This window comes from Falco rusticolus, chromosome 10 (assembly GCF_015220075.1).
Source record: "Falco rusticolus isolate bFalRus1 chromosome 10, bFalRus1.pri, whole genome shotgun sequence".
NCBI classification, from domain to species: Eukaryota; Metazoa; Chordata; class Aves; order Falconiformes; family Falconidae; genus Falco; species Falco rusticolus.
Window position 1 is genome coordinate 23,404,544 of NC_051196.1, and position 18,920 is coordinate 23,423,463.

Sequence of the window (18,920 nt, forward strand, 5' to 3'; positions counted from 1 at the left end):
TTGTTGCACATGCCTTGGAGGAGCTCACGTCTCTCCAGAACATCACTCAGATCACTGCAGTAGCACGAGTCTCACTCATTTGGGGAAAATGTGGTGGCCTCTGAGAGATCTCAGATTTCATCTTTGAATTAAAAATGTGGTAGAACCAAATCTGAAACATGCACGAGGCTCCTGTACATGCAGGTACGGGTTGGGCTTGTGATGCACGTGTAGCGGGGTGCGCCCAGACATCGTAACCTGTTACGCATCAGCCACTGGATTTGCTGAAAAAAAAATCTCTTTATTATCACTCATGGGAACAGGGCCTTGATCTCAACTACATTCATATATTGGTCTTCACTAAGAAAAACCCACCGGCACAACATTCAGCCCAGCCCAAGGAGACCTTGGCTGATGGGACCAGGGGCTGTGGATGTCTCATGAAAGGTGTCTTGGAGGCCTCCACATTCTCCCTGCCTGTGGTGCCCATTTGCTTTCGGAGCAAGGTGCCAGCTGCCTGTCCCCAAGGGTGACATGGGCATGCAGTGGTTTCTGAGCTGGCTGCAGTGGGAGCGAGCTCAGCCCACGCTCCTGTGCTCACCTGTACGCCTGGTCACAGCGCATCTGCTCCTGGGTATACTTTGTTCATATGCTAATTTTCTTTATTCTGTTTCTTTTCCCCTTTCCTCCACCCCCACCTTTCCCCCCTGTTTTTCTTTCTCTTATCCCTTTGGTTTTCTTTGGTGAAAATACTTGAAAAGCACGCAAACACAAACGTATGGTGCCTCCAGGTATGAAGTGCATGTGACTCTGAAACTGTGTGTCATGTCACTCCTTGTTCTTCGTTTGGGACTGTAACGTGCAAAGGCTTTAATTAAAAAAAAAAAAAAGAAAGAAAAAAAAAAAGAGAAAAAACCAGAAACCTCTGAAGATCATTTTTTTCAAAGGAATGAGTGAAAGCCCAAACCAGACTCCCCATCCTGCTGCCTACAGACTAACTCCATGCACCTCCATGTACATCTTAGCTATTGGTACACACAAGTGTTGGGGAACTGTCTGCCAAAAATGACAATTTGAGGAAGGAGAGTGGGAGAGAGCTTGATAAGCTTGCTTTCTTAAGGATGATTTCTTGATGGTCTTACCAACCTCCTCCAATTCATGCAATGCTTAACAAGAAAACTTCCCTGTTCATACTTCCATTTTCCCTCTGCCGTCACTGCTGCGTGTTCCCCTTTCTCTAGCCCTCTGTTCCCATCCTTCCTTGTATCATTTGCCTCACTTCATGCTGTAGGAGCTGTGCCCACCAGGTAACACTGAATTTGCTGAAATCTGCTGAATTTGCTGGTGTGGTGGCACCATGGGACGCATCAGTGGTAGCACGGAGTAAAACCACAGCAGCGGCCGTGCCTGCTTTTGAGGACGGCATCTGGAGGAGGGGGAGATCTGGAATGCTAAACTGAAATGATCATTCAGTTCTAGTAATCCAGTCTGATTTTTGGGAAAAGGACATCTCATCTCAGCAGGACTTTTCCATTTCAGTTTTTTCTTCCAAGACTGACCTGGAGCCAAGCTCCAGTTATTCAGTCTGGGACTTAATCTTCTGGGATCAATGCAAATGCAAAGACCTGTATATGGCGGTATAAGATTTATGGTAAATAATATTGTCTCAGGTTCTTCAAAAAAGAGTGGATTTTCAAATCTCAAGCATATTTTATATGAGGTGGGTATCTGAAGGTGTAGTCAGGTCAATATTTTAAGATGGGGAATAAATTACTTGCATTTCAAGACTAGGGGCCAAGCTCTGTTCTTAGAGCAGTTTAAATCCTCACTAGATGCATTAATGCTGATGTGATTTAGTGCTTGATCTCCAAACCCGGTTCCAGTTTTCACAGATGCAAGTTTTACAGCCTTAGTAAATCACCCTTACTACTTTGTGTGCTTAATTTACAGCAAATTGCATTGGTGAGTTGCAAGTATAATATTATAAGTGCATTTTTCTCTGAGAGTCTCATGAGAATCAGACATTTTTCTATGCTGAGAGTGAAATAAGAGCATGCCACTTCCACTTCTTATAATAAAATACTTTATAAGTTTCATAAATGTTCCCAATTATGAAATATAGCTTAGGCTGGAGAGGCATAAAGTCAGGGTTGGGGTAAAAATTGGTTCCTCGTAGGAACTCCAACACAGCATGGAGACTCATTTAAGTCCCCATCCCATTCCGGCATCCATCTCCTGGTCACCCTCTTCCTAATTGTTCATACTGGGGCTGTTCAAAAAAAATCATCATCGTTTCTATGTGTGTGTGCGTGTTGTGGTGTGCGCTCGTGTTTGTGTATGCTCCCACCCTGTTGTGTGCTGCTGCTCTCCTCGTGTTGTGGGGTTATGATGATGTCCTGGCCGGAGGCATGATATCCCTACTGTCCCCAAATGCTTGAGCATTATCTGTGCTACCAGGAATAGCAAATGTGCCTTCCCTTTGGATGGGGGAGCCGGCACCTTGAGTTAGTGTGGCATTTCTCTGTGCTGTACGGGGAGGGGTGATGGGAAGCAGCTGTAGGTACCACTGGGTCCCCTGCGGAGCTGGCGACTCAGAAGTGTTGCTGTGGTGGGTGGCATGAGCTGTGTGTGTTCCTGTGGTGTGCAGATCTTCTCACCCAGCTCCCCTTTAACTGAAACGTGCTTCCCTTGCTAACAAGTGACACACAGACCAGGAGGAGAGAGAGAAAACGTGAGATGCCCCAGCCGGAGGTCCTTCCTTCACGTCTCTGGAGGACACAGTGGCACCTGCATCACCTGTTCGCTGGGCACGCACCCCAGGGCAGGGTGCCCTCCATCCAGCATTTTGTAGCAAAGCTCGTTTAACGCACTGTGCAGAGCCCTGCCTTTTCTTTGAGGTTGTGGTGAAATAGTGCGATGCAGCAGCTCTTCCCCAAGCGGCTCTCGTAATGACAGCTTAGGCTGAGCGTTCAATTCAGATTAAATTTCAGGTCAAGTACATGGATGAGCTTACACCCATTTGTAATAGTTATTGTTTCAGTAAAACATTGCTTTTTTCCACAACGTGTACCAGGACTGTCACCCTACCACAGAAATGGTGAAATTCTGTGTTTGCTTGTGTATCTTTGCCTTTGCATAGAAGCATCTGTGGTGGCCCGAGAGGTTGCCACCTTCAGCACAGTGTAGACCTTGTGTTACGGGCTAATAATGCAAAGGAAGGAGCTCCTTTGGGGATCCCGAATCCTTCAATCTAGTGAGCTCTTCAGCTCTGAGGCTTGCATTGTTGGGAGCCCTGGATTTGTGATCCCAGCTGGAGAATGGAGGGCTGTTGTCCCATGTTCTGATGGGTATGGACCTCCCTGGGAAACTAACTCACCAGTTGTGCACCCTTCGTTAACTGCCGAGTACACTTTGTGCTTGATTTGATGGACCTCCTTCTCCTGTCTTGGAACACATCTGCAAACCCTGCGTGGGTTGAAGGGAGGCGACAGCCCAGCACTCATGCACTGCTCTGCTGCACCAAGGTCAACTTCTTCCTGATGTCTTGAGTGAAGAGGATCATTAATTCATCAGATCAGGATGTGCTCTTCTCTGGATGGAAGTGAACAGAGCTGGACTGGGGAGCTGAGCCAAAATTTTCTGGCCTATTTTTATACTTTTCTCCATACTTAGGATTCGAAAAATTTCTGATTGCCTTAATCTTGCGAACACCAAATCTGCTCTGCTGATCAACTGTGTTTTTGAGGATGAGTTCTGTGCATGCAGAGGAGAGGCTTTTCCAGTTGGTTTTTTTCCAGTCAGAGGAAACCTGAAACTATTGGTCTCATAATGGCTGAAAAAATGTGGGCGTGAATACCTCTGCCTTTATTTTACAGTAAGCAACAGCCCCATTTCTTACAGTACCTCAGCTGAGACCAGTTCGAGACCGGTCTGGTCATTTGCAAGCACTTGCACACCTTTCCTTCCAGTCCTAAGTTGCAGTTTTGGGACAGTTTGAATACGTCCTTCTTGCTTTCATTAAAACCTACACGGCTCATCCTACATGGTTCATTTTCCAGCAAAGGCAGAAATAAACAATGCCTTGGGGTTATGGCTCTTTGGGCTGTGGCCCCAGCCACACAGATGTGGGCAGCTGCAGGCAGCCTGTCCCCAGCCTGCCAGCAGCCCCTTGTCCTCCCCTCCATCCCTGCAAGGATGCATCTTCCCGCTTGCTTGTCACAAGTGCGACCGGAGACGGCTGTGGCGCTGACTTTGCACCCTCTGGGCACAGCGATGGCATGTGGCACTTCAACAGTTTGACAAGGGCACGCTGGTGGCCCAGCAAGGATTTTGCAGCAAGCCATGGGATAAGCCCTGTTAGCCTTGGCCCTGAATGCAGAGTCCCCATGGGTGCTCTGAATTAGATGCTGCTCTTCCCAACCGTGTGCAGCGTTCTCCGTCCTGCCCCCAACACCTCCAGCTCGCATCTCTCTTGGTTAAAAACCTGACTGTGAAATGTTAAATATTGATGGAGCAAGCCCCAGTCCCCCAGGGTCTGACGGAAGAAAACAAAAGTGGATGCGGGAGCTGATTCAATGGCTTTTAGTACAAAAGCAGGACAGGCAACAGGGTGTTTGTTCGTTGGCTTTTTTTTTTTAATCATTAACGAGGATTCCCATTGTCAGGTTCTGTTTCATCCTGAGAAAGGAAGGAAACTCATTGTTTACTGAAGGCAATGTTACATGGGTTTGCCTCGTTTTGGGGCAAAACCTGACATGAAGGTAGGGAGCTGGTTAAACTTGACCCTGGAGCGCACTGCTGTTTCTCCTGGGGTGCTCCCAACCTCAGGTCTCTGTTTTCTCTGCCCTATAAGCCACCCTTTCCCATGCCTCCCCACACTCCCAAGAGCAGCAGGGTTGAGTTTTCGCAGTTGCCTCCAAAACCAGAGCTTCCCTCCGCTTCACAGGCGGCCGAAGCGTGGAGCCCCACAGAGAGCAATGCAGCCGTGGGGCTGCGGGTGAAGCAGCCTCCGGCCGAGCCACCGCCATCCTGCTCAGAAACCCTGGCAGCGGCTTGTGTCTTGGGAGATTCAAAACCCGGCGGTGCAGATGAGTTTCTCTCTCTCTCTTGCTGTCACCCTCTGTCTTTCCCCCCCCCCCCCCCCCCCCCCCCCGCTCTGCCTTAGGATGCTGTTGGAAGTAGCAGCCAAACCCCTCTCCATCCTTCCTGAGCTGTCCCCCAGATGCAGTTGGTGGCACGAAGCTGGTTCTGGTTGAAAGAATGGGGCAGCGGGGGAAGGTCCTGAGACAGGAGGCTCTGAAATCAGCTCTGCCTGAATATTAATGGTCTTTATTTTCTCCCTTTAGACTAATCCCTCCGCTGAACCAGCTGGAGCTCCTGAGGAACCTGAAGAGCAAATCGGGACTGACATTCAGGTTAGCAGCAGAGTTAAGAGAGCTTGGAAACACACACTTGGCAACCTTTTCCTTTTCTTTTCTTTTCTTTTCTTTTTTTTTTTTTTTTTTTTTTACTTTTGGGTTTTTTCTTTTGTTTTTTTTCCTTCCTGCCTTTTGCATATGGACAGCCTTGAAGATGTGAATGGTTTTGGCAGCTGGTCCCCCATGGGTCACTCAGCAACCTCCTCCCCATCCCTCTCCCATGCTGTACATGAATTTCTTCAGCCTGACTTGGCTCTAGAGTGATGCTACAGTGCTTGGCTGAAAATGCAAAGTTGTATTTTCAAAGGGTCTGATTGAGGTAGTGTTCCCAGTTTTCCTCTGACCTTTCTGCACTTCACCACCCTCAGAGGAGACTCAGGTCCATGATGTGTTAATTCCTTCTCTATTCCCTCAACCTTCTCTCGCCTCCTCCCAGAGCAAGCAAGTTTGTAGTGGTGAAATTTTTTTGCTGATTTTGCTGTGGCAATGTGTACATCATTGCCCCTGAGGGCCAGGAGTCCTGCACCTTCAGCCTGTGCTCGGGAGGGGTAATCCTTGGGTTTTTTAAGCTGAGGCTGCACCATTTGGTGAGTGGGGAGTGTGCAGACCCTGGGAGGGAGGGAGAGATGCTGGCCACGCCGGTGGGCATTGGGGCCAGGTGGGGAGGCGTGGGATGGGACTGCCCTGGGCTGTGGGTCTCTGCAGAGAGCAGAGATCTGTAGACCCATGGGTCAGACCTCAGACTTTGAAATGTATTTGAGCTAGTGACTGAGGCTGGGATTCCGAGCTTGTCTGAGCAAGGATGGAGGGTAGAGGGGTGTTTTTTTAGTCTCTCCAGGCGGCTGCAATCAGCCTAAGGGAGAGGGGTCAGGGTCTGTGCAGATCTCAGCATCTCAGTGGTCACTGCTGGGTGGAAGCAGGACCAGGGCTGGTACAGCACCACGCTCAGAGGGAACTGAGGTCCTCTTGCCCAGGTGTTCTCGCAGTCCGCTTGGTCCCTTAGACTGTCTGGTGTTAGGGGGGGCAGACCCTTATCTTCTGAGAAACAGAGTCTGCTCCCTCTCTTACGGGGCTGCAGGGGCAAGGCTGCTTCGAGGCCCCAGATTAAATGCAATTCCCCACTGTGAAGAAGCTGTGAATCAGAGTAGTTGAAGGCAGAGCCGTTTTTCCTTGTTGCTGGAGGGACACACCACCAAGATGCCTGGTCAGTGAAGGTGAGATGGTTTTTTCAGTGTGGCCTTAGCCTGGCTTGCAGTGTCATGCCTCCCCTTCTGCAGGTGGTCAGCTCTCTTTGTCCTCAATGTCAGTGATTTTTCAGGCCAATCGAGTGGTTTGGGATCTCAGTAGCAAATGGCATACAAAAGTTGTGATGTCCTACTCCCTCCATGTAGCCTTTGCCAACTACTTATGAAAAGTACCTGCCAAAGGTTTTGGAGGCAGAAACCCCACGTGGGGTGTCAGGGTGTCAGGGCAGGGGTCCATCCTCCTTCCCACCAGTATCCCCCTACCAGCACCACGTGTTAGCACTGCAGCATGAAGCTGTGCATCAAGAGATTGACTTTAGCTCTGCCCCAGTGGCCAGGAAGGAAAAGCAAATGCCCCAGGGTCACAGGAGCCATTCAGATCCTTCCCTGTGTGCCGAAACAACGCAGGGCGGTACGTTTGCAAATGAAGGGGGCTGCTCTCTGAGCCCACAGAAGTCCTCCTGTGCTCACACAAATCACACGACCGTCAGGTGTCTCAGTCATGCGTAGGTGCAAGGATGGGTTGGGATAAACTCTTCGACCCTGTGCGTTGTATGTGTCTTCTCTGAGGTTGTGTGAGTCTCCAGTGATCTTCTGTCCAGGCCAGAAACTCCAGGAATTAAGTGCTCCTTTCCCTTTCTTCTGTCCACAACTTCCACTTAGTTGTACTGTTTGGTATTGTCCTTTCGTTATGTTTTAACAGTGAAGCAGCAACATCTTTTGCCACCTGATACCATGCTAATGTACTATTGCTTCTGTTTAAAGGAAAGAGCAGCAGCCTGAACCATCGCCAAGGTCTGTATCACTGCCAACACGCCATTCCCATGCATTACCCGTAGATTTCTATGTACGTGTGTGCGTGTGTGTACCATGTCGTGGCACCATTGAGGGAAGCATTCTAGGTATTACCGTGCTTTTTCTGTGCTGTGGCAGTCCAATGTATCTACGTGTATGCTGGACCTTAAATCATATCTTCCTTCCAGTCTGCCTCCGGCTGTAGCTGCGAGGATAGCGAGGCTGTGGGGGCTAGAGAGAGTGGTGGGCAGCACGGGTAGAGCTGGCAGACACTTATCTGGGGTGACGGCAGGGCTTTGGTTTATGCTGCTTTTTTTTTTTTTAATTTTTGTTGCTTCAGTTGTAGCTGAAACCAGTATACCGCAGGCTCAATGAATGCTGGTGGGTAGGTGATGCTTTGCCTGTGTCTCCATCACTCAACGCCATGCCAGGCGGAGGTGACATGGGAACACAAAGCCATCACCATGTCACTGAGTTAGCAACTTCTCCTGAGCTCCTCTCGCTGCAGGGCACTGCGCAGGGCTGCGTGGACCTGCTGCTCCGTGGGACACAGGAGGGCTCTCTGACACAGCACGATGTTGCATGGCAGAGACACCTTCTCTCCACCCCATTCCCTTTGGCCTCACCACCTCTGGATGAAGCACAGTCCCTGCTCCGTCTTCCCTCCACGCCTCGAGCCCACCGTGCAGAGCGTGCTCAGCCGGGCGCCTCTGAGACGTGGCGAGCACCTTCCAAGGCCAGCTGTAAACCTCACCTACGGGAGAGCTTTTCTCTATTTACATGTCCCAGGGAAAGCAACAGGGCTGGTATTTGGGATGCTTTTAAGATACTTTTCATCCCCTTAGAAGCATTTAATTCTGGGATTTTTTTGTCCTGTATTTTCCCAGTTCTTTCAAGAGTAATTCTGGGACTGAATCTCTTTTCCTTGGGAGGCGAGACGCGGAACTGATGATCTGTGGAGATCATCTGCTTGGCTTTCAGATATTCCATCTCATATATCAAAACACAGCTTACAGGCTAAATATTGTAAACACTGAATACGTTTTTCAGAAGTATAGTTAGAGCCTGACATTTTGCAGATTTAACTTTCTGCTGTGCCTTTTAGCTTAGAAGAGACCAGAAACTAAATTTTCCCTGGCATAAAATCCAACCAAAGAGGTCTGGGTAGATAAAGGTGCTGACTAAAGGGAGGAAAATTTCATCCTCCATCCCTCCCTCCCTCCCTCCCTCCCTCCCTCCTTCCTTCCTTCCTTCATTCCTTCTTTCCTTCTTTCCTTCCCTCCCCCACCTCTTTTTTCTGTCCTTAATTTAAATTTTGCTTTGCAAGCAGAACCTCTGTAGCATTCCGTCCACTTTCCTGTCAAATTAACCAAATCTCCAAGATCATGTTTCAACTATCCAGATTTTTTTTATTTTTTTCCTCCTTGGGTCTCAGCCTGTGTAGCTAGAGCGAAGGCATCCTCCATCCAGATCTATTAAAGCAGGGAGCGTTACGTGGAAGATGCTCTCTGGTAGCACACCAGGGCTGAGACCTTGGCCACCCGCCTGTGGCATCAGGAGGGTAAGCATTTTCACCCCAGGGGCCTGGCTGCTCCACTGCCCTGTCTCAGCCAGTGACATACTTTGGATGCATTGAAGGGTAAATCCACATTTCTCACAGGCATATAACTGTGCAGTGAGACAAAATCTCTATTCGACCTGGTCAGCTCCAGAAAATCTAAGAACCAACAGTCCCTTGTAGGGTCACACCAGCTGGCATCCCTGCAATCACAGGCACTGGTCTTATTGATGAGGCACTAGTCTTATTTCTTATTTTTAAATCTTAGTCCTGCCTTACAGGGTTCATTTTCACCAGTTAAAACACTAGGTTGGATTCAATACTTCTTTGTAGAGGTTGCAGGTTTTTCCCTTTTCATTTTCTACATTGTTTCCTTGATCTTATGTCACAGAAAGAAGTAAAAACAGACCTTCACTGTCCTTTTTCAGAGTATTTTTTACTCTATATAGCTCCTTCGTCAGGGTCATTTCCAAGTGCTGCTTTCCTGCTCCTGTAGTGTATCTGTCTCTTGTGACACTGATGTGTTTTGTTCTCCTCTGCTGTAAGATGCCATCCCTGAACCCAGGAGTGCTTAAGCTGAGGGTCTGCAGCTGCGTGTATCTGACATTACAGTTCTTTCCATATTGTTCGGTTCAGCGGCCACAGCAGAACCAAAGCTCTTCCCTTCTGTTTTTTGTTAGGGCGGTATCAGTTCTACTTGCTCCTGCTGCTCTTTTCTGTCTGATAAGGTCTCAGACCTCAGGAAGGGATTTTGCACAGTAGTCCCTATATCACCTGTTTTCCCAAAAAAAGTTTCTGGATCTTTTACATTCCTATCCCAAATCTCCCACCCACTTCAATTTCCACCAGCCTCCCAGTGATGCTCAGTGTGTCATCCTGCTCTCAGAAAAGAAAACTCACCCTGTTTCCTGGCCCACCTGACAGTTAATCATCCAGACGTGGTCTGTTGCTGACGACTGTCTTGCTTAGGAGACACCTTGGGATGAATCGTCTCTCATAGCCCACCCAGCACCACACTTCTGCGGCTTCAGCTGGTAAAGGATTTGCCGCATTCCATTTCCATCGATGTAAGGAAACATATAGTCTCTCTTCCAGAGAGAGATGGATCTTCCTCCCGGTGTAGTTACGTGCAGGACGTGGCTGATTTCCTATATCCCTCTTTCCATAACTGATGCACTACGAAGTCCTTACAGCAAACAGAACAGAAACAGCTTTGTCACTGTTTTGCCTTTTAATATATTTTAAGTTAGAGAAAGGATGCTGGTACGGCTCGTGGGAGCGTGCTGCGCAAGGCATGTGTTGCCTTGCAAGGTCAGGGAGCATCCCAAGCATCTCGCCAGTGCATGGGGCAGCTGCCAAGGTCTTGCTCGTGCACCAGCAGTGATGCTGCCCTCTGACTCTGGTGCTGCTGTGGCCGTGATGATTTCTGCCCAGGCAGCACACGGAGAGCCCCTGCCTGGGCTGGGAGGGCATGGGGAGGCAACAGGTTAGTGTGGCAGAGGCTTGGGGTCACCTGGAATTACCTGGGTGGCTTTTAATTTGGTCTTGGAGTAAAGTGGGACAGCCGATCTGAGAGACAGGTTACATCCTTTCTCTTACAATTTCTGTTTTGTTTTCCACCGTGAGCTTGTCTGCATCCACCTATGACCGAGTGCCGGGAAAGCTGTGTGCTGACCTGCTCGGGGGGAGAGGAGCTTGCCTCCCCGTGACATGGAGCTCAGGCTGTGTTGAGCAGAAAAGACTCTGGCCTTTTTCTACATGCTACATTCCTCTTCCCCCTTTTTATTTTCCTCCCTTTTTAAAAAACTGCTTCCAGAGCCTCTTCTGTTGCCTGTTGCTTTGGGTGCTGTGTCCACCCCACCATCTGCCTCGGCCGGGAGAAGTCCCTGCTGCCCTCCCCCAGGCTAGCTGCCCCCTTCACGCCTCTGAGACCACGCTGCCCTCAAGCAGGGATAAAATACGTGTCCTCTCTGCCTTGTAGCCCCAGGGAAGGAGGGCTGCTCTGTGGTGGGGCTCTTCTCACCCTGCTGCAGAAAGCCAGCAGATCAGAGTGGTAATGGGGTTTGATTACTCCGATGTTAAGCAGGCTGGAAATTCGCTGTGGCACCTCGTCTCTGTTTATTTTGTCTTCTGATTGTAATGTCAAAAAGACAAACATATGGTTAGCCAGGGCTACGGAGGCTCCTACGTGAAATGTGCGCTTCAGATGCTCTTTAACAGATGGTTTGATAAACATCTGAAGGCATCCATGACCACATTTCTTCCTCTTGTACTTTCCGAAATATGATTGGGTGAAAAGCTAAAACTTCATGAACCATATGATTTTAATACTATATTATGATCAGAGAAAAAGAAACAGAAGGATTCCAGGGGACTGGGAAGCTGAAACTCAGATTACTTTGTCCAGCATGAGTTCAGTCCTGTAGGTGATGAGAGGAACCTCTTTGGAAGGTTGTCCTCAGCTGTGGTTGCCCTTGACCCTAGTGAACTCAGCAAGACCTTGGCCATTCTATTGAGTGAATGCTGGACTGGGCCACCTCGTAATGTGTATGTATATCTGTGTGTATATCTATCTATCTCTCAGTGTATGTATATGTCTGTCTGAGATCCACACAACATTAATATCTCTGTTCAGGGTGTGATTAAGGCTTTTGTATGCACTGGAGGATGCCTTTGGTTGACTCTGTGGGCCCCTGCTCATCCAACCTAGAGTGTCCGAGGCATCAATAACCACTACTGCCCATGGAAACTGGTGTCAATCACAGGAGCATGATGGGCCATGTTAGCCTGGGTTGGCCTTTGACCTTCTAACCAATTAAACCGATGTCAGAGACTCATGCTGGGACTGACAGTAATCTGGAAATAATCAGTTGCCTTTAGGGGAGCGGATTATTTGCACAGAAGGGACTGCATCTTTCTGTAGGGACTGCAGAGGAGACTAAGAGGAGAGTAACCCACGTGTCTCCCTGAGGCTCTGCATGCTGAATGTCGCACTCCCACGCCGCGACGCTCAGACCCCAGCTCCAGAGCAGCCCCGCTAGCACCACCGGTCCCCAGGGCTACCTGGGGATGCGGGGTCCTATTGCGGGCACCTGAGGAGTCCCCAAGCTGCAGGGAGTGGTGTCGGCTGAGCTTGCATGGGATGCCACGAAGCAAAAGGAATTCCTGCAAATTCCTTCTGTGTGTGCCCGCGAGCTCCTCCGGTCGCCGAGTTCAAGTGTAAAACACGATTGGGATTTTACGCCCTTCAGCCCTTTCAGTCTGGCCATAAACTCAGCAAGCGGTGCCCGCTGGTGGCTAGGTGGGGTGATGGGGGCCACGTCCTTACCCTTCCCCAGGTCGAGGGCTGCTCCATGGCGTGGAGGACCCTGGTGGTGGTGGCGATCTCCTGGCAGGGCAGTGCCTGAGCGGCGATTTGGAGTGGGCTCATGGGAGCTGTGGTGGTGCCTCAGCGAAGCCAGTCACTCCCCAGAAATAGTAGGGCCTTTCTCAAAAGCGTTACGAAAAACAGATGCGTGAACACAGATGTTCAAATCCCTTCCCATATGGGACTGCACCACACCCCGGTTTTATCTATTTTAATTTTTTTTGAATGCCAGGCTTAATATTTCCTGTATGAGAAGTGCAAACAATTCACAGATAAACTAGCTCTCTTTGTGAGTTTTTGGTTATTTGGTTTTTTTTAAAGAAGAAATTTGAACCTTTTGATGGTGTTGGACAAAAGAAGTTAAAGTTTTGGCTCTCCATGGCTTAGACAATTTAAAAAATTTTCTTTTTTATCTGTTTAGAGGAAGAAGAGAGTACTTTTTGTTTCCAATGCAAATGAAAAAAAATCTTCCTGCAATCAATTGCAGATGAACTGATGCCACCAATTCAATGCTGAATGTGTCATTTCTAATAATGACATTTATTGACCACAGTGAGATTATTTCAGAAACCCTCTTGATTTTTTATTTTTTTTTCACTTAACGCTCAAACAGAAAAATCCTGTCATGAACCCGGCCCTCAAAACACCTGTCTTTTAAACCTAGAGTCAGTAATCAAAAGTTTCCTGTCTGGCATTTGCTTCCAGGTCTAATTTTTACTCTCCCCTCATTTCCAGTAAAAGCAAACCGTGCAGAGAGTCACTATGTGGATGCTGCTCAGGAAACTCTAGGTACCACGGGAAATGCGTCGCACGAAACTAATCAAAAGCTGCACGGCTCATTCTCCCTCTACCCTGCTACCACCCGTTCTGATCACTTCTCTGCTTAATAGAGGTACTAGATGAGTGAAAAAAGGTGAAAGAGCCTCCCCATTGCCTGCACAGAAATTAGAGGCTTCCTTGTCTGCTAATGATGGAGAACATGTGAATCAAAGAGACGAGGATGGGGAATTTGGTCTGGGCTAGCAAACCAGTGTCTGCTCAGCAAGGAAGGAGGGCAGGAACTGAAGTTTAACAAATGATGGGGGAAAAAATAAGTAAATTATAATTTAAAAAAAAAAATGTTAAAGATGACCCCTTCCTGCCTGTTGCTCCATCCTTCCTCAGGGTCCGGGGAATCCTCACAAACTGAGTTGCACTGTTCAGCACTGTCAAGTTAGTAGCATGAGAAATTCCAGCTTCCTGCCTCTGTTCAGTCACCGTTCCTTTGGCTCTCTGGACACTACAAATTGACCTTTCCTAGTCTTGTGGCCTTTGGAAGCCACGGCTTGCCTATCTAGCACCTCTACTACGCAGCTAGAGAAGGACTAATCTCAGCCTGTCCCACCAGACGTAGGGGATACGGGTTCCCCTCAGCGTTGACATTGGCATTGTGAATGGTTCTGTTTCTAGATCCCATGGGGAACAGATAGCTAGAGCTGAGGGTTTCGTACGAGCAGTGTTTTCCTCTTTTTCATCAAGTTGACAGTTGTTAGGCAGCTTCAGAGAATTCCCAGTGAGCATCCCTTAGTACACCCATCTAACGGCCATAAGGGTACACCGATACATACGTTGTATTTTACTTATGTGTAAGTACGTCTACTTCCAGCACCTGCACTGGAGGAGTCTCTTCCCCTGCCCCAGACACTGCTTCTCAGCAGCAAACATGCACCTTCTTGAATTAGCAATGCCCGGAGTTTGCATGCTGTGAATGCTGGCAGGTGAACCCCCCCGCAGCCAGGCAGCTGGAAAGCCCAGTAGTGGCAGGGCACTGAGTGATGCCGCATGTTTGTGAAATTGGATTTTTGCATGCTCTTTTTTGGAGTCCGTTTTAATTCTTAAAATCACCAGTCTCTGTCTCCCTCAGAAAGCCAACAAACTACAGTTTTAACAGTATAAAACTACAGTTTTCAAAGTATATGTATCTCTGATTTTCTCCATTAATTGTTCCAACTTGTATCTTTTCTTTTCTTGCTATTTTTTTCCCTGCTGGCTATTTTTATTACCTGTCAGTCTAGAGGCTAGGGCTCGTGCCTGAGACTTGCATGTACCAGAAGCTCGGCAGCAGTGCGGTAAATCCCATCTCTGAATGGGTAACACAGAGACAGGGGGCATCATCTAGGTTTTGTAATAAGCAGTTCTCCACGGTAGGAAATTCCCTTGTACCTGGATAAATAGCCTGAATCTTTGAGTTTAGCCTCCTGCTATGTTTTGAGGGTGCTGTGGCCTTCCTTGAAGTTTATCCTTGAAAGGTCTGTTTAAATATTGGCTGATGATCAGTTGCATAGACAGCATTGCAGTATGTTTCCAAATGACAAAGATTTGGTCAATAGCTTAGCTGAAAAAATCATCCTGTAGTGTGTCTGCTGTAGTAGTTGACATCCCTAGTGTTTCCATTTGCCAGGTGAGTAGTTTTACCTGTGGAGGTGGAGGCGTAGCACAAGCAGGGACTCCTCGCCAGAGAAGGGCTCCTTTCAGTTGCTTCACATTGAGGTTGATTTTGGCAGAGATTAAAACAAGCAGTGATGTTTGTAACGCTGTCCTCTCACCTGTCCATGTCCAGTTCTGTTTTCTGGAAAATCAGCCACTCTGATCTTAATGTCTTCCTTGCATGTCTTCCTAGGCATGGATTTTTAATTGGTAAAGCCAGTATAAATTTTTCTATTTTCTACTGAATTCCTTCCCACTGTGCTCCGCATTTCATCTTTCCCATCTTGAGTTCTGCAAGGGAAAGGGAGGATGAAACAAATTATTATCTCAAGATCTTCTTAATCCATTGGAAACCCTGAGAAGAAGGATTACAGACTGTGGTTCTTCCAGTCAAAAAGGAGTCTTGAACTTTGGAGCAGCTACAAGGGCATCTTTGTTACCCGCATCCATCCTCAATGTAGCGTTATACATACTGTGCTTTAGTAAAACAATAGGTTAACTATGAAGGGACATAAAAATAATCCAAATGTCTTGTTTCCCTGGAACCTTGGGCTGCCTGCTTACAATCCCCCACTGTACGAACTCCTAGGGGAAGATGCCAGCACTTTGATGCATCTGAGGCTGAGTGCTAAACGCCTTCATCTAGGATGCATATAACGAAATAACACTAAATGATGCGGCAATCATGGAAAACTCAATGTAGGTAAATTAATAGAAAACTCCTTAGAAGCCGTGGTTTCTTAATGTACTAAACCAATACTCTCTAGTCAGTAAATGCAATAATGCATGCATATTTAGACAGGAATGTAACTATTCCAAGCCAGATTATCAGGTGTATCATGTTCTGCTTTATAAGAGACTTGCCTGGCGTCTACTCAGAGCGATGAAGGCATCACAGAGAGCTGGCCGTGGGAGGGAACGGCACACAGAGCAGGGAAGGAAAGGTGTTTGCAGAGCCCTTGCCTGGCCTGTGGGTCTGGCTGTAGTGTGCTGCTGAAGTTTCGGAATAATCAGTCAGCTTGAGGATGCAATCTAGCTGTTTTCCTTTTGTCCTGAAATGCAAAACAGCTGAGCTGGCAAAGAGCAGAAGCTTGCGGGGTGATGCAGGACATGTCTGATGTGGTGTTTGACAACGCTCAACATCAATTTGGGGAAAAAACATCTGTGTGCTAGGAGGAGAGGGGCGATTGCAACAGAATGCTGCAAAATACCAAAGGCCAAGGTTAAAGATGTGTGTCAGGCTCCAGTGTCCCTTCAGCCACCCGAGGCCCCACGCTCAGCCAGGTTTACGTGGTGGCTGTGGGGATGGTGCAGCTCTGGTCTTTCCCGTTAGGATTTCAGTGACTGCCTTCATCCCAAGCCTAACACCGTGGTTGTGGATGAGGAAGAGCAGGAGGATTACTCACCATGACATTGATCAGCTGACCTTTTGTTTTCCTTATGCCCGCATTGCTCTACTTCTAGAAACTCCATTCTGTGGGCTGGATTCACCCTTACAATGGCTTTTCTGAAATCACTGGAGGCAGACCAGGCTTGAGCCTGGTCCTCTCTTGATTTCTGCTCTGGTCATGGCAAGTTTTCCACACAGAGATGTATTTTCCTTTCCTTCATCTCTCCAGTAACTGATTTCTGCCTCTTAATCACACCTGCAAATAGACTGGAGCCCAGCAATAGTTGCAAAGGCTGTCATTCACTCCTGGCACTTCTGCCTGGGTTTAACAAGCTGTTCTCATCTGCCATGAGCTCAGCACAAACTCTGGGTTAAAAAACAGCCTCATTTCCCAACGGCAGATAACCTCTGTCTCCTGGCCATAGGTTCTCAGAAGAATGGGACACTGTTACTGGTTGAACTGGTGTGCAGAGGTGGGTCTGAGTCCACGCTAGCCCAACTCAGTTTGGCTAATGTTTGCTGCCTACAAAATGAAAGGAGAAAATGAAACAGTTGCTGAAGCCTGGTTTAAAATTAATGACAAGACAATACAAGTGATACTTTTTATTGATCCAAAATTACTGCTAATGTAATGAATCCATAATTTTTAAAAGTGCTGATTTAATACTATAGAGGACAGTGGCATGAGCCCCAAACCAGAGAGTTTCAAACAGGAGCTCAAACCCCCAGCATTCTAAAAATGCTGATGGCAGCTCAATTGAAGGTTAAGTCTCATCTGAAGGTTAGCATTTTGCTGCTGAGTGCTGGCATGTTGGGCCTAAATGAACCTAAATGCACAGCCCACTAAAGCAGTGAGCATCTTTCTATCAGCTGTGGGACCATGCATCGGTCCTTACGTGCTCATCCAGCCCAGGCTCTCATTTTTTGACTGGCAGCAGAGAAAAAAAAACCAGTTTCTGTCCTTTGTAAAATTCAAGTCAAAAGCTGAAAGTTTTGTAAATCTTCCCCAAAGTCAGCCTGGGAACATAATTTTTTTGGTATCGAATATGTTGTTAATAGGTGCCAACTGAAAGCAGTTATAAAGACCTAGGGGCTAAAGCACACTCTATAATGTTACAGCCTCCCATAATCTTTGTCTCTGGTTACAAAGCCACGGTTTCCCTTCTCTTGCCCCTGGCATGAGCAGGGTGCCTGCCCCATGCTCGCGCCGCTCGTAGCTGTCACAACTGCAAGCTTCAGTTCATGCTGTCGTGTGTGGCTGGGTTACTGCTTCCCTCATGCTCATGTCACCAACACTCACACTTCTCACCCAACCGAGGCTCATGTACCATCTACTTGAGTGACATCTAAATACCGCTTCTCCGAGACACTGCGTCACTCTGCACAATGTTCTAGTTGAACGAGAACATGATCTTGGATTAGCTGACAACATATATCTCTCTCTCTATGTCTGTATTTCTTTTGGACTCTTTCCTACCAGCTCCTGCAGACCCCAACAGCATTCTCCTCTGCAGGGATTGTACTTGCATGTGATTCCAGGTGTTGTTTCCAATGAGAGAGTTGCATGGCAGAAGGAAAAATTCAATTAATTGTTCATGTTGTCTCATGTTGTCTATGTTAAAACAAAGAAGCCGCATCAGGTGTTAGGTTTTTTTCTGAGTAGTGAGTACTCAGGAACAGAACCCACCCAGATCTTAATTGTTTATCAAATTTCTATGAGATTTTTTCATGTGTAGGTGTTGCAGCTTATGCTATCAGGCTTGAAACTCTTTGCTTGTATTCCTCACTGAATTTAACGCTTTCTTTTTTTGCCTTTTGTGATTCTTGCAAGCATTTGCAGGGCATTTGTTGTGGGAATGGAAAAGGGCCCCAAAGAAAAGGGTCCTCAGGGATAGACAATGGCTTTTATGCTGAGGTAGGTGATGGGAGCAAGTCAGCAGAGGATGAGGCACAAAGAGATTGCTGTGAATTCTGGATGGTGGTGTGTTGCTGATTCATTTTTATAAAACTTGTTTTTAAAAACGGCAGGTAGTTCAAAGTATTAGTACTACTGAAATGCGGTAGATTCCAGGAATATTCTTCTGCAACATTAACTAAAATAAAGAAAAAAAAAATTCCAATTGGGCTATTTAGGATCAAATAACAAATAAAATTCCAATCTGGTTTCTAGTCCAAGAAACAGAATGAGAAATTCTTTTAAACCTTTGGCTCATCACGTACAATGATTTTGGTAGCATTAGTGACTAAGGCTTACATCCAGAAAGGTATTTAGGCACATGCTCGTTCTAGATTCCTGTGTGGATTTGTAGCTCTGCTGAACAAACGTCTGTTGGTGCCATGGCTTGCAGACAGACCCTGCAGGTAGGCAGCACTCTGGAGATGAAATCTCCAGTACTTATCTGAATTGAAAATGCACCATTAATTCAAATAATTCTGATTTTCTAACTTGGTTGTGAACAGATTTTATTCTTCCTCAAATGTATCTTTCAATGTGAAACTGTGGCCCAGCCAGTGGCCAGATAACTCTGCCCTACAGCCCAGGAGCTACTCTCCCCATTCCCTGGGCGCTGCATCAGGGCAGCGGTGCCTTCCTGGGATCACACCCTGCCACTCTGGAAAATGCTGCCTAAGCACCTTTCCCTCCCTGTAAATGTTCAATGTCTTGCAATGTAAAGTGACTTTGTAAAAATAGCACCTTCTTACT

At 47.4% G+C, this 18,920-nt stretch overlaps 1 protein-coding gene across 4 annotated transcripts in view; it reads left to right on the forward strand.

Moving 5' to 3' along the window:
* Positions 1-18,920, forward strand: part of KCNQ2 (potassium voltage-gated channel subfamily Q member 2) — a 77,589-nt gene that overhangs the window by 35,202 nt on the left and 23,467 nt on the right. For 3 of the 4 annotated variants that reach the window (XM_037403087.1, XM_037403086.1, XM_037403084.1), the window contains exons 9-10: positions 5,325-5,393; positions 7,406-7,435. In XM_037403087.1, coding sequence (XP_037258984.1) covers positions 5,325-5,393; positions 7,406-7,435 — 99 coding nt within the window. Of the gene's footprint in view, positions 1-740; positions 771-5,324; positions 5,394-7,405; positions 7,436-18,920 lie in introns of all 4 variants that reach the window. The other variant, XM_037403085.1, reaches the window with a different exon arrangement.